This window comes from Eleginops maclovinus, chromosome 16, assembly GCF_036324505.1.
Source record: "Eleginops maclovinus isolate JMC-PN-2008 ecotype Puerto Natales chromosome 16, JC_Emac_rtc_rv5, whole genome shotgun sequence".
NCBI lineage: Eukaryota > Metazoa > Chordata > Actinopteri > Perciformes > Eleginopidae > Eleginops > Eleginops maclovinus.
The window spans coordinates 19,147,258-19,163,451 of record NC_086364.1 but is presented as its reverse complement, the minus strand read 5'-3'; the positions used below and the strand labels follow the sequence as shown (position 1 = coordinate 19,163,451).

General features: G+C 40.5%; 1 protein-coding gene across 1 annotated transcript in view; it reads right to left on the bottom strand.

Moving 5' to 3' along the window:
* LOC134877800 (protein kinase C beta type-like) overlaps positions 1–16,194 on the bottom strand; it is an 81,742-nt gene that overhangs the window by 50,352 nt on the left and 15,196 nt on the right. Inside the window, 1 exon segment of the mRNA XM_063903444.1 lies at positions 3,543–3,625. Coding sequence (XP_063759514.1) covers positions 3,543–3,625 — 83 coding nt within the window.

The following is a 16,194-nucleotide window of genomic DNA, read 5'->3' as shown; positions in this document are numbered from 1 at the left end:
TGGTCATTTATATTAAATGGTTAGAGGTAGATTTGGTAGGAGGAAGCTATACTCTTTGAGGGCCTCTTAAAAGTAGCAGCGGTGATGGGAAGACTAATTGCTGAATCGCTGAACCAAGCCAGTACATGTATAACATTGGCGGCTAATAAGCTGTGGATGAGTCAGTCATTAGCTGTGTGCCTATTTACGTTTTCCTTTCAGCACATATTGAATTATGGCAAGAAGAGCTGGATGGAAACGCGGAAATGAAATGAAATTCCTCAATTGCGGAAAACCATTTCTTCAAACGCATAGTCTAAAAAGAGCTGATTGGCTTCTGATTGATAAGAGGTGTTGGCTTTTGGCGAGTTCTGAGATTCTTTTTTTTGCCTCTGGGCAGCAGGACCAATGGCTGACATGAATTAGGACTGGCCTAATGTAAACAAACCCCTGAAGCTTTCTTCAAATGTCTCTCAGACAGTTAAATGACCAACCCAATTTGTATCGTTCCTGTACACAACATTCAGATTACTTGTGAAATAAAGCCAAGCAAGCCTTTACCCCCAACTTCATACTGTACTTCCCTGAAGCCAATTTGAATCGCTTCAAACACTCGTTTTTTTTCTCAATATTACCAAAGTTTGCTTGGAATTTGCTTCAGAAACATTGCTAGGGTGAAACAGCTGATGACACAGCAGCTAACACAAGCCCGACATTAATACTTTACATCAGGGGTGTCCAATCTTTTTTCACATACAGAAAAATATACAGAGAGCTGGGCCACTTATAGAGGGGAATATTAGCAAAACAAATCAAAGGTGAATAATGGGCGATACTTGAAAACACGTTCATAAGAAAACAGCCTACATCGTCTTTAGGGTTTCATTTATGTTGTTGGCAGCTCCTTCCTTAAAATCAGATTGCTGATAATAAGAGTAAATATGAAGGTTCAATTTCAAGCTTGTTATAGAAATAAGATTTGTTAGAACATGTTTTACATTTTAAATGAATTTATTTGAAAATTGGGCTCATTAATATATTTGAACACATATATTTGAGAAGTACAATATAAGACAAGCAAAAGTTTAATTTGTGGGCCATATTGCATCATACTTTTAGAATTTTCAGACCGCGATTCAAAAGGGCCTGCGGGCCGTAGTTTGGACACCCCTGCTTTACATGAACCAAAGCTGCTCTTTTTCAGTACAAGGGCAACCTAAACTGTTTTAAGTAAATGATTACATTTCAATACAAACTAAAACCATTCATCCTTTAGGCTATTATTTTAAGGTCTTTCTGCAGACCATTGTTTTTTAAAAAAGCTTTAAAGGTGCCATATAAAGCACATATCTGGTATTTTAAATTGTTCTCTGATGTCTACAAAGAAGGTGTATAACTTTAGTTGATACAACAAATGTCCAGATGCGGTTTTACAGGCCCATTTACAACCCTATGATTTGGTCCTAGAATGAAACAAGCTGAATTGCCTTATTTGGGGCTCATTTAAATCATTATGACGAGCTCTGCTCTTATTGGCTGGTTTACAAGGAGGAATCCATGGCTGCCTCAGAGCCCACAGAAGTAAGTGAAGTTATTATATTCTTAGTCTGCTGTGTTTGTCCTGTCCTGTCTTGTTTTGGTTCATTTAACTTGCACTGTTACTTTGTCACTTATATTTACCAAATGTTATTGTATTGTATATTTGTTTTAATTGAAAAATCTCAATAGACAGATTGTGAAGTTCCTGAAACTGTGAGAGATGAACCATGGAGGCTATTGGCATCCAACCTTACATGTCTGAGCCTTTATCGGAGGAGCAAACCGATGAATTGGAAGAACATTCAGTTGGTCGGAGATTGGAGAGCAACGTTACAGAGTGGTCAGTGTTAGCGTTAGTGTTTCCAGCAGCTGGTGTATGCACATGTTGGGGCTGGACTACCGTGTGTGACGTCACACACAGGGATTGTTGTAATTCGCCCGTTTTACCGCTGTCATATGCATATTCATGATTTGTACCTGAAGGAGGAAACAATGGTGTTTGAGGTTCATGGTGTGTCAGTTCAATGTACCGAACTCTCCTTATTCAACTGTGCCAAGGTAAATACAGTTTCCATTCTATGGTACCTTTAAAAATAAAAGTAAAAGTAAACAGAAACTATCAAAGAAAAATAGCTCATTTGTGGCAATCCGACATGGAACTAAGTAAGAGATGGAGACGAGGACAGAAAAAGAAGTGAGGTAGATGTAAGACTTGGAGACATATAATACGTTGAGCAGAAAGATGGTTTAGACCTATCAGTTATACACAGCACACCACAGGAAGCCAAACAGCAGCGTTTCCTCTGGCGGCAGACTAAGTGTACTTGTCAGACTGAAAGGGCACTCCTGAGGGAGGTAAGGACACAGCTGAGGAACTCCCCCACCCCTGGGTTTTTAAGAGGGTGAAGTTGGCGTCCACAGAGTGCTCTTAAGAGAAGGAAGGCGACTAAGTTCGTCCTTTTAATATGACAGGTTAGAGAACGGTTCGCATTAAATTATCAAAAGACACTTGTTATCAGTTCCTTCAGAGAGTGGATGAGATTAAGACAAAAGTACCACTTAAAGACACTTCCTGTTGTAACAGCAGATAAAAGATGAGAGAAATGCTTAAAGAGGATTCATTACATAAGGACAAGCAAGACGTTTAACCTCCAACAACAACTCGAACTTTGATATGGGTAATATGAACATCTAACCACAGAGTAAAGATATATATGATGTTGTTTTTAGAAGGGCGGATCTGTTAAAAGTATTAGAAGAGATAAGAGGAAGGGAGAAGGGAAGGGCAAATAAGTTCACCAACAATACATTTAGACAGTGTGTATAGAATGAAGGATGATACTTTCACTGGTGATTTAATAGAGGGTTAAATAAAAGGTATAAAAAAAGTTCTCAGACAAATGGAATTTTATAGAAGCCCTAATATGCTCAGTTTTAGGTTTGCATTTGTATTTTGTGCCTCTACTTTACTTTAGTTTGGGAGAGAAACTCCTTCTGAAGGGAACTTTGCAGACCATTTACATGCACTACCTAACACAGTATAGGACAGGGAAACCCAGGGCATAATAGGGCCCCTATAAAAATGTACCATTCAACTACACGTCAACATATGTTACACCCCATTTACCAATGAAGCCGATCCAACATCTGAAGGTACCACTATTATAATTTCCCATAATGCCCCAGGAGCTGCTCAGTGGCCACGTATGGTTTTAGTGGGCAGCTTTGCATACAGGTCAATATTCAAACATACAATATTGAGTCAATCAAATCTAAACACTAGAAAAACTCCCCTGTGTGTGACGGCACAGTGAAACTGTCAAGACAGGAAAATAAAAACGAGAAGAGAGAAAAAGAAGGAGGCTGCTCAAGCGTAACAGTGGTGTTGACAGGTGATGGAGGCTCATGAGCTTGAAGTGTGTGTGTGTGTAGTCTGTTGTTCCATCTGCCTTTCAATACTCACACTCATCCCTGCTTTAATACACAAGCACACAATTTTAGATGATGTATTTATTTGTACTCACATCTGATGCGGGTCCTTTATCGGCACCTGGACAGGAGAAAGTGACGAACTCATGGCAGCGCTTGTGAACCACGAAACAACACACTGTGGAGAGAAAGAACGGTAAATTCACTGCATTTTATCGAGCACTTCTCCAATCTTACAACCCCTTACAGAGCTATTACATATACTCCTCAGCATTCGCCCATTCACACACAATCAAACAAGGCAGAGACGGCCATAAAAAAGGTGCCACTTGCCCAGTCTAACATTCACTTACATTTAATTTGCAATTTGATTTTCAGCCTCTTTCCCAAGCACCCTTTGTTCAAGGATCGAATCACCGAGCTTCAGTTTGATTGACCACCACTGTACCCGTTGGAAATTCATCATCTAAAATAATCTGTAATTTGTCCTAAACCTTTCCTTAAAAAAAAGCAACCAAGCAAGCTCGCTTTATTTTTCAGCAGCACTTCAAGGTTTGCAGCTTGTTTTTCAATCAGAATATGTGCAGGCTTCACATTGATCAGGATAAAATAAGTCATCTGATGTGAGTGAGTCACACACAAAAAGAGGTGAACTTCCTCATGGTCAAAGCTGGTTATTGTCAAGACAGACGATATAACATGTTGAAGTGTATAAAGAATTTTAAGATATGATTGTGGCCCTAGTGTATGTACCATACGTCAACGTTATCGGCAAACATTCGCTCACATACTTTTTAATTTGACGTAAGTTCAAGTTAAATTTGATGTATTTGGAGCAGAGTTATAAAGATGTCTCCGAGCTGTTAGACGCAGCATCCACTCAACCTATGAAAAGCTTTAGCGCTGTTACATATACAGAGGGATGCTGTGCTTCTGTCTCAACACCCACACACTCCTATTGTCGCACCGTTGACTCATTGTCAGCCACTCTTTTTAAAAGCACCATATACATTTCTATAAAAGCAGTGTAAAATGTAACCTCATCATTTTGTTACAGTTTGTACCAAATTTAATTTCCTGTGTTTACAGAACAGACCCTGCATTTTAAAACAAGTACAAGGTTGGAGGTGTTTTTTCTGTCCCTTACAGTAAACACACAAGATCAAAAGGAGGATGACAGCCAGAAATGAGAATCGTAACATGGATCCACTGCAGGTAACACTCGGCGGCGCAGAAACATGTGGAGGCTCAGAAGCATAGCGAGCCTGTCATCTCCACCCTGATCAATGTCGGCTCCACTGACAGGCAAGACTAACAGACGAGGCTAAAAATATCACAGTCGTCATGATTGCGCCCCAGAGTATATTTACATAGTGTGTATGTCTTAGGGAGAGATACAGAGGAGTAAACACTCTGAACTACAGGTTCTAAAGATAGAAGCAGAATGAAGAGCAGCTGATGAAATAATAAAGGGGCTCAGTTATGCTTTTCTGGGTTTTCTTTTCCTGTAGTGTGTTGTATAGGTTTTTGTTCATTTAAATTGTCCATAAATACACAAATCTCTCCCACACACTCCCCCCCTGCCTGAAACCTCCATTTGACTACTTAGTTTACTTGAGTACCATGATGACATCACTATGTAACACACAGCACTTCTATTGAGAAGCTGATGAACATTTATTAATCCTCCTAGGGGGGAATTCAGAAGTTCAGTATTGGCTGCCGCTCCAACACATTGTTTGGGATAAGGGGCGGGACATATCCAAGCGGTTGACCAATCACAAGAGAGCCGGCCAGCTAGCCAATCGGAGCAGACTGGGCTCTGGTTTCAGACAGAGGGTGAAAAGAGGTACAGGCAGTATGAGAAACATAAAGAGCTTTTTGAACATTAGAGCATGGAGACATGTCCCAGGAGAGACACAGAATACTGATATACTATGTCTCTACTGTTCTGTTTAAAATAATGGGAGGATCAGATTGCTATTCCTTCTTTTCAATTGTCAAACCTGCACTGATAGGAGGGATTATAATTAGCATAAAGACCACCCCCCCCCCCCACACACACACACACAGTGCACCTCAATGGTACTTCACTCCCACACAATATCCTCACTTTGGTTAGACCACCCACTCACTGCGATGATACCACACACACACACACACACACACACACACACACACACACACACACACACACACACACACACACACACACACACACACACACACACACACACACACACACACACACACACACACACACACACACACACACACACACACACACACACACACCGCCCACTCATTCCGATGATATTGCAGATTGAATAAACAGAGTGAGGGTGGAGGGGACCGAGGTAGAGATGGAAAAAGTGAGAGCTATGTGCACATATTGCTTTAAGGCTACTGCTCATTTGGAGTATTGCAACTGCCAAATCCCTAAGCAAAACACACACACACACCCACACACACCCTCACATAGATATGTAACTCAAATCAAAACTGAACCCTATCTAACCGTATGACCTCGGGGCCAAAACAAAAACAATTGCATCATAAATCTCTAGCGTGCCACAAAGGAAGTGTGCGCTCCATTTCTCTCTATACATTTCTATAATTTCATCCACCACAATTACCTAACTAATCCTATTACTTATATATAGGTATACACACTTGTTTACAATTGTGGAAATTCAACTTGAAAAGGTGGCATAATCTCAAGTCATATCAAACCGTCACGTTTGGGCCAGAGAGAAAATATCTAAAATACAGATCTATCACTGGAGGCAGATCTTTAAGTAAATCTTTGGAGAAAGAGGGATATTTACATGTTCCTGTACATATTACTGTAGTTCATAATGATGAAGTATTATCAATAAAACAAAGCAAAAAAAGAAAATGGTTCCCCAAGGCTTTACTGCACAACTTGTATTCATGTTCATTTTGATTTTGCTGTCACTAACAACAACAACGAGTGTTTTTCACTCTACTTACTTAACCAGTAACTAGAGCAAGTTAAAGCAACACTGCTGCAAAAAATACTATGCCAATTCACTGGTTTTGTCACTGGAGTTTTAAAGGTGACCAGACGTCCCTGAAAAAGCGAGCACTTGATGTTGATGTAATAAGAACAGATCGTAGGAAACATTTCTTCAGACAGCAGAATATTTATTAAAAAATGATCATCATTTTGCAGCCCTGGTTCTTACTTACAATAACAAAATAAAAGCACTGATTACATTTCATTTCATTTAGCTGACGCTTTTATCCAAAGTGATTCAAGTGGATTCAACTATGGAGCAACAAATTCAAAAGCAAGAATCCTGCAGGTACATTTCCTATCTTTAAGCCCAACCAGATTAAGTGCTACTGCATTAGCTTCACTTAAAACCAAATCTTTTGTAAGTGCTGCATACAGAAGATCATTTCCTCCGCTTTTTTTTGGTTGACACAATTCCGGTGTTAAAATTGAACAGCTGCAGCTCCTCAAGTCAGGTTTCCAGTCTGCTCTGAACTGAAACTGTCTGTCCAGTGTTGGTAGATGCCTCGCCCTCTCTGCCCTCTTGATGTGCCCATATACTCATCACAGGCTGACTCTGGTGGAGCTGGTACACTGCCAATGTGCCTTCATTATTTATAGTATACATTAAATATCCATGGAAAGCAAACACGCACACAAACTGTTTGATATACACACCAACAGAGGGACATTTAGCATTTCTCCACATCTTTTGTGCTGTGTCTACATGTTTTTCTTTTCATGTTTTGTAAGTCTCCCTTTCTCTTCACTGTGGCAGTGACCTGGACTCATGTTACTGCTGAGGTAAGCAGCCATGTAGTTTACCTGTGGAATCTACCTGTGACACCGGCTGAGCGTTAAGTTACACTACAGGCTGCAGTTAGCACCTCAGAGATCTTTCTCATGCTGTGCCGAAATTCAGTTACTTAACTCCCGTCCATGTCGTGCATTATATAAACTACGCAGTCTCAAATCACACTCAGCTGCTGTGCGCATTCTGGAAGTGATACTTAGCGTTGTCAGCAAGTTTGTTAACTATCAAAGATGTCATTAATGGTACCAAATAAATACAGTTTGCTCTATTAAACCATTCAAATTGACAGTGGACTTTTTGGGACACAAATATAGTGGATTGCGTATCAAATCTAAAAAAGATCTACACGTATACTCTAACTCTTATTTGTTTAGTAATGTGTAGCAACCACAATCGCAGCTGGACGACCCACTTCAGCTACAAAATAAAGACTGTTTTTGAGTGTGAGAAGTGACCAGCGTTCTACACTCAACTGTTTGACCGTTGGGATCGCACCATTTGGGTACTCATTTTGCCATAGTTTGCATTGGGCTGCACCTATGCCTTCAAAAAAGCACACAAAAGTATAGAAGTACGCAAATAGAGACACAACCTGAGCCAACGGGAGCTATCACTGTCAATGTAGTTAGACTGAGAAGGATTAATTGGGCTGCTGAACGAACCAAGTTGACACAGAAATTGTTCAATAACCTGCCTTAGAATGGCTTTTATGTTAATCCTGTTTCTGCAGAAAACAGAGCTGGTAAGCCCCTGAAACTCTCCCACTGCCATCTATTTCTCTGTCAATTTGTGATCGGTTTTACCTCACTGCATGTATTTACATGTTCTCCTAAAAGCAATGCTTTTCTGAGGTCTTTTCCCACGAAAGAGCATGCACCTGCATGAACAGTCCCCTCTGTGGTCCACATGATTCTCTACTTTACATTTCACAGCTTATACAGTGGTATGCAAAAGTTTGGGCACCCCTCTGAGATTTCATGACAATTTGCTTTTCCTTTATAATAGAAGATCACAGCAACAACATTTGTTTTCCTACAAAGATGTAGACGTTTTAGTGTTTTCCAGACCAAAATTCTTAGGGTAGCATTACATAGTTTTATTATAATAAAATAAAATGCAAAAAATGGGATGTGCAAAAGTTTGGGCACCCTTATAAATAGCATTCATTTCAACACCTGTACGGATTTATAGCTGACAGGTTGCTGCACAAAATTGCTTTGATTAGCTCATTAGACCTTCAATTACAAAGACAGGTGGAACCAATCATGAAAAAGGCTATTTAACATAGGTAATAGCTGGCTGTGCCTGGCCTAGGTTCTTTCTTAGGGAGTGGCAAGATGGGGACCTCAAAACAACTCTCCACTGACCTGAAAGCTAAGATAATCCAACATTATAAATTAGGAGAAGGGTACAAAAAATTATCTGACAGGTTTAAACTGTCTGTCTCCACAGTCAGAAACGTAGTTGTGAAATGGAAGGCCACAGGAACAGTCCGTGTGAAGGAAAGATGTGGTAGGCCGACAAAAATAGGGGAAAGGCACAGGCGAAGGATGGTGAAAATGGTCACAGAGAAGCCACAGACCACCTCCAGAGAACTACAACAACATCTGGCTGCTGATGGTGTAGTTGTTCACCGTTCCACAATCCAGCGTACTTTGCACCAGGAAGAGCTCATTGGAAGGGTGATGTGCAAAAAGCCTTTCCTGAGTGTTAATCACAAGAAGAGTCGCATGAGGTATGCAAAAGCACATCTGGACAAGCCAGAAGCATTTTGGAACAAAATACTGTGGTCAGATGAGACCAAGATTGAGTTATTTGGTCATAACATGAACAGGTATGCATGGCGAAAAAAACACACTGCATTCAATGAAAAGAACTTGTTGCCCACTGTAAAATTTGGTGGAGGATCTATCATGTTATGGGGCTGTGTGGCTAGCACAGGTACTGGAAAACTTGTTAAAGTTGAGGGCCACATGAATTCCTTACAGTACCAGGAGATTCTTGACAAGAATGTTCTAGAGTCAGTCACAAAGTTGAAGCTACGCCGGGGTTGGATTTTTCAGCAGGACAATGATCCTAAGCACCGATCAAAATCCACCAAGGAATTCATGCAGAAGCACAGGTACAATGTTCTGGAATGGCCATCCCAGTCCCCAGACCTTAACATCATTGAAAATGTATGGATTTATTTGAAGAAGGCTGTCCATGCACGGAGGCCAAGAAACCTGACTGAACTGGAGACGTTTTGTGTGGAAGAATGGGCCAAAATACCACCTGCCAGGCTTAAGGGACTTGTCTGTGGCTACAGGAGGCGTCTACAGGCCGTTATTGCAGCAAAAGGAGGCAATACTAAATATTAATGGAATTATTTCTTAGGGGTGCCCAAATTTATGCACATGCCTATTTTTGTTTGAATGCACATAAACATGTTTCTGTTTGACCAATAAAAGTTATTTCACTACTGAGATGTTTCTGTTACCATAAGGTATAACATATGTTAAAATGAAGTTGCTGCTTCAAAAGCTCAGCAAGTGACAAACTGATGCAGTGGTTTTCCTAAGGGGTGCCCAAACTTTTGCATACCACTGTATGTACAGTGCAATAACAGGGAGTGCATTTAGAGCTGTCTATATTAATTTTCTAGACTGTCAATTGAGAATTAGCTGATTTTTATTTAAATGTGACTGTTAACTGCCTTTTCTGGCGTTTGGAAGTTTTAATAAGAATCTATCTTCAAGGAATTAATTTAAAAAGAACACAATGAGTAGATTAGCATACATTTAAAAGAGTTACTATAAGCAGCTCTAGCGTTTTGATACACCTAACGCTTTTAAATATGTTCGATAAGTATTCATACATTTTATCCGTGCAGGCCAAATAATCAAGGGATTTCAAATGCTACCCTTTTATCACAGTGTCATGAGTAAGTATGGTACAAACAATCATCAGTTTCAAAGTAGAAGTACACAACAAAGTTATACTTGTATGTAGCTTGTGTTTCTAAGATCCAGACACACACACTTGAAACTTGTTTTTGTCAGCGATTGCTTTTTGAAGTGTCTCTGATCTCGCTGTCACATGACATCATTATGTAACAGCTGGCTGTCAATCAATACCGTCCTCCCATCATGCTCCCTGTGTATCAATGGTGTGAAGAGCTCAAACCGACAGCAGCTCTCACATCTTACAATCAACAAGAGTGCACCGTCGTACATTCAGAACCATGAACAAGGAGCAGCTGATGTTTGCTTTAGGAATCATTTCTATCACATCAGGCTCAATGTGTACTACTGTATTTAGGTCGACTTTTCTCAGGAGTGAATGGTTTGCTCAGACTTTAAAAAGAATATTAAAATCCAAGAGACTCAATGAGTGTACCAAACTTACTATACAGACCAAACCTCCAGGCTTTTAAAAGAATGGAATAATGACTTACTATTTCAAAAGTATTTTCTTTACCTTATTATTTCCCCTCCTTTTTCCTTCCTACTATGTTTTTCCTCCTTTTTATTTTCCCCCCTGCTCTAGTATATTCTGTTTATGAAATGTTGGCAGAACACATTTGTTCGCATCAGGTTCCTCTCATGAGCTGCCAATATGTTTGTTTGTTTGTGTGTGTATGTGTGTGTGTTTATGTGTGTGTGATACGCTGAATAGTGATGTCCCAGATTTAGATTCTGTCAAATTCAGTGGCCAGGTTCAATGCTTCAACATATGGAGTCTCTAGGAATATGTATTCATCTGGAGAGCATCACTCACACAAACACAAACACACATCACAGTGTTCACTGGTGGAATACCTCGCTGTAACAGGGTATCTAATGGTTGGACTTGATTGTCTACATGCAATTAAAAACCCTGACCGATCGACTCACCTTTCAGCCATTTGAATTATGACCAATGAGAGCCATGGTTAATATACAGTAAAACAACCATACTGTAATTGGGTTAAAGGTATGGGTTAGGGCTAGAGTCTCCAACCAGAATCCCAAAAGTTATTATCTCTCGTCTCTCAATTATTCGGCTCTTCGGTGGTCGTTTGAGTCACAATCTTGACATACGTCATATGCTCACTACGTTTGTTATTGTTTTTGATATCGAGTTTGTACAGGACATCACCAGAGAATACTTTTTCTATGATTACGCTCTACCTCTACCTGATTGCATGTGTCACTTCTGGCTACATCCCATACAGCTGTTATCTCATTAGCTGCGTTTTGATAGGTCAACTGCTATCAAAGTCAAAGTTGAAATTATTAGGGCTTTAAGCGGATGCTCAATGACAGTCGCATGCAGAGCTTCACGCCAACGTCTATCCCCTTTGCCTAGTTGTGCGCTACTAATCCATCCGTAGGAGAACAATAGCACAGTGAGCAGTTTGATTGTTCATCAGGAGGCTTGAGTTGCCGTAATGGACCTGTGATGTGGGAGGCTCGTTCAGCCTCTCATTTGCTCTTTTACATAATGATGACACAACGTGAGCTGTGCGTTGGACACAAAACCTGTAACCTGGAAATCAGGACACTGCTAAAGCACAGCTAAGCCAATGAGATTAATATCAGTGCTGTTCATATTACTGTGTGTCTTCTGACTAACAAGATCAGCAGTTTTCACACTACTGACCCGACTGAAAAACTATCCATGGGATCTTCAACCTGACCTCATCCTGGCACAGTGTTTAAACAGCGTGGAGAGAGAAATGGGCGAGCCAGACAACAGTTCCTGTCTCTTGCTCTTCCTACTGTCTCGGTGAAGAAAAGACATCCTGATGAGTGGGGTGAGAGACTTAAAACAGCAGCTGATGCCACCGAAGGAAGACCAGAAGAAGAGGAGATGAAGAAGAGAAAGGAAGAAAGTCAATAATCCGAACAAAATGCCATTCACCTTGGGCACTTTCCCCTGTGTGTGCGTGTGTGTGTGTGTGTGTGTGTGTGTGTGTGTGTGTGTGTGTGTGTGTGTGTGTGTGGGCTTATATAAGGGGGCTAAACAAGCCTACGCCAAAGTAAAAATACCCACGATGCCGATCTCCAGAGAAGCAGGGAGTAGGGTCAGGGAGTGAGTCAGCACACCCGTTTCACTCCTCCTCTTTCTCTTTCTCTTTTCCATCAATCCATCCTCTCTTCCCCTCCTACAGTCAAACATCTATGATTTTTCACGCCGTTACAGTGGCTCTCTACATGGGATTTCACTGGGCTGAAACACTCTGACCTCCAGTTGGAAATGATCGTAAGCGAGCGTAAACAAATCCAAAAAAATCTATTGTGCTCTGACAGAAAGAGCTTTTGAAATTGCAGTACTTTGATGTAGAGATATGTCATGTTGAGTATTTATTAAAAGTGTTTGAGATTTAAGAACTACACTTCGATTAGGTTTTGTTTTGTTGTCACTGAGTCCATCTGTTCTTTCAGTTGTCATGCTGTGTTTTTTTAATTTCAGAATCGCCCCGGAGCACAGAACAGAGGGACACTTGCACATTTCCTCTCGCTCCTCTCAGGACACACTGTTAAAGTGTTTGTTGTTGACACTGACAGCTCACATGCAGTATGTTCATTGGCTGTTAGTGAAGGAATAAAGCCAGGATGATGACAAGCTAGTCTGATGTGTTATGTTCCTCCTGTCTCAAAAATCTGGTTTATGATATTACAATGTTATATTATTCATAAGATATTACGCTTTTTGGGGTTTTCCCTTTCCTGTAGAGTGTTATTTCGAATGTGAATGGTCTGCAAAGACTAAATTCCCAAAGTTGGTTAGCGCTCCAACACATTTGAAGTTATAGGCTAAGGGGCGGGACATTTTAAGCTGTTGACCAATCACACAGAGCCGGCCAGCTAACCAATCAGAACAGACTGGACTCTGGTTTCAGACAGAGGGTGAAACGAGGTGCCATATGGGAAAAAGTGCCTCATCGTACAAGGTGCCACTTGCTCAGGGAAACTAAAATTCACACACCGTTGGCCTTGGGGTTAAGTGTAATGCTCAAGGACACTTCGACATGTTGAGTGCGGATCTGAAAAAATAACCGTGTGATTGGAGTACACACTCTACTCTATACAATTTATTTCAGGAAGGTTTTGAGGTTTGACTTGGAAACTGACATGAAGACCTTGAGCTCTAACAACAGCACACAGGAAGACTCAAATGTAAAAAATAAAAATCAAGCAAGTTTTTGAAGCAATGCAGAAGTGTCGGCTGGCAGAGAGCCACAACCCAGCAACAGAAGAGGAGGAGGAAGGTGGAAGAAAAGAAAGCAGGGTCAAGGCAAAAACTGACAATATGTGCAACAAACGCTGCCAGAAAAAGGATGTTTGTCTGAACTATTTTCTTCTAAATATCCATGACATATAAACCATTGACATTTTCAGTAGTCCTGTTTATTTATCCGAGTTATTATTTTGTGGAGAATCATAAAGAAGGTGTTCTGTATTATTTATTGGCAATATTGGCATAAATCTGAAATGTGACAGTCTCTAAAGCTGACTGTAGAATATCTAATTACATTTAGTAGAGTAATGACAGGGAGATACAGGACTTTGTTATAGTGTTGAACCTCTTCATGGCCCGTGAACATCAGTTAATACAGTATGCTTTTCCTCTAAATAGTGCACCATCATATATTCAGTTAGAAGAGCAGGAGACACAGTCTGTCTGGCTTCATGCTGCTTTCAGTCTCTTTGCTGTGCCAGCATTGTGGAGGAATTCTGGCAGAAGACAATTTCACGTGGTCTAACATACACCTCCACCCTTATCCTCTCTCATTCATGGCATCCCTCTCACCGTCTTTCATTCACTCCATGTCTACATGTTTTATGTCAGGCCTGTCTCTGTGTTTTTTCTGCTCCGGTTTGATTATGTTATCCATCTCTTTTCGACACTTTTAATTCCATTTCCCTCCTCTCTTTATCACTGACTGTATCCATCAGTCTCCTGTTCTGTCTCCAACACTCACACCAATAAAAAGGTTCAGACATAATGGCAGCGCTTTGCCTAAAGGCACATTGATCAAAATCTGAAAGAGAGTCCATATCTGTTTCTTCCAAATGTGCTGATGGAACCTCGCAACCTTAGCTAAATGTGTAAATATGTAATATAAAAGTTTGCACAAGAGATCAAACCCTCCAATTGTTGACCAACCTCAAAGTAATATCCTAACATATGTTGCTTTGTTTTAGATTAAGTTCAATTGATGATTATCTTTTGAACTCTGCGGCAGATTTCGGGTTCTTGATATTTTTTGATTCTCTGTACTAAACACAGATTTTTGTCACTGTCCCAAAAAAATATACAGATGTTTAATATACAGTGCTTCTTGTATAAAAAAAAAATAGAAGAATAATAAAATGAACGCTACAGAAGATCACTTAAAACAGTTCTACATCCTTGATCTTTGTAACAACAGTGGTTTTCTGTTCTCTTTCTGTGTTTGTGTGTGTGTGTGTGTGTGTGTTGTGTGTGTGTGTGTGTGTGTGTGTGTGTGTGTGTGTGTGTGTGGAGGGCCCTTAGTCTCCTCTCAGAGAAGTACATCTACCTCCACAGTATGACCTGAACGGGCAACTTCTGAACATGTCCAGCCAGAAACACACAGACACACAGACACACACAGACACACACAGACACACACACACACACACACACACACACACACACACACACACACACACACACACACACACACACACACACACCTGTAATCTCCTGTACTGTACATAAACTCTCCTGCCCTCCTCCCTCACTCCCTCCACCCCTCACTGCCACTTTCTCTCTCTTAACTCCCCCGCAAACAATACCTGCTGTTTTAGTCCAGACAGCAGGAAATAAAGCTGAGCGTAGAAGAGAATAACTTGGAGAAACAGAAAGCCTAAGTGCATACATTAAACATGTATGACTGTTGACTGCATTTAATTTGCTGAAGAGCACGATCATTCTCCTCAACATGCAGCTTTATCTGTGCTCCTGATTAACTCATTAATGCAGAGAGAGGGAGAGAGGAGGCATGAGGAGGATGAGTGAGAGAGAGTGGGAGAGAGGACAGAGGGGTGAGAGTGAAGAGCTGCAGATATTGCTGAGAGAGTCCATGAGACTAACAGGTTTGAATACCAAATAATGAACCAAATTCAATGTAAAAACGCTGGCATCCATTTAAATAAATGGTATGTGTTCTGCAAAAGACCCTGGATGTGTACAATCAGTCCAGCACATCGTTGTGCAATCACTACTGAGTGAAAAACCAGTGTTTTTCTGAGTAAAATGGGTGTGGATTAGGCTCTTTATCTGTTACTGTTTGTAGGTCTACCAAATATTGCACAATTTTTGGAGATTTTTTGATGAATTGTGCAAGCCTAGTTGTATTGAATGATATCGTCCAAAGTATTTAGAAGCTGCTCTCGACTCTGCTGAACCTCCTACTGTGGGTTTGTTCTCCAATATGATCCATCACTAACAAATAGTCTGCTTTGTGAAAGCTCCTCTTGTAAACGTCCTCATCGAAACAGCAATTTTGTGGCATTTCTTTCAAATCCACGAGCACAAAGTGATGCATTATGGGCTGCAAATGGATGCATTTTGTCAGTGCCTTTAAATCAAAGCGCTGTAAAATTCCCCTCTTTTTTTTTTACACGCGCACAATAACACACTGATGGAATTGAGCTAAAACTTAGCCATCATGTTCAGTGTCTTTCTGAGGGCATCTCATCAGGGCCAAGCGTTGTGTTTTTATCTGAAGCAGTAGCTCTGTAATTAATAGGCCTGCACAATTATTTACAATGTTATTGAAATCTCGCTTTTTGCATTTTGCCAAAAACAGGAAGACTTGTTAAAGGCTAAATATGGGTTACAATATTGATCTGGATCTGCAGAGAGATATCCCAGTGATAAATCATATTTTACAGAAATAGCAACATGGCATATTTGTTTG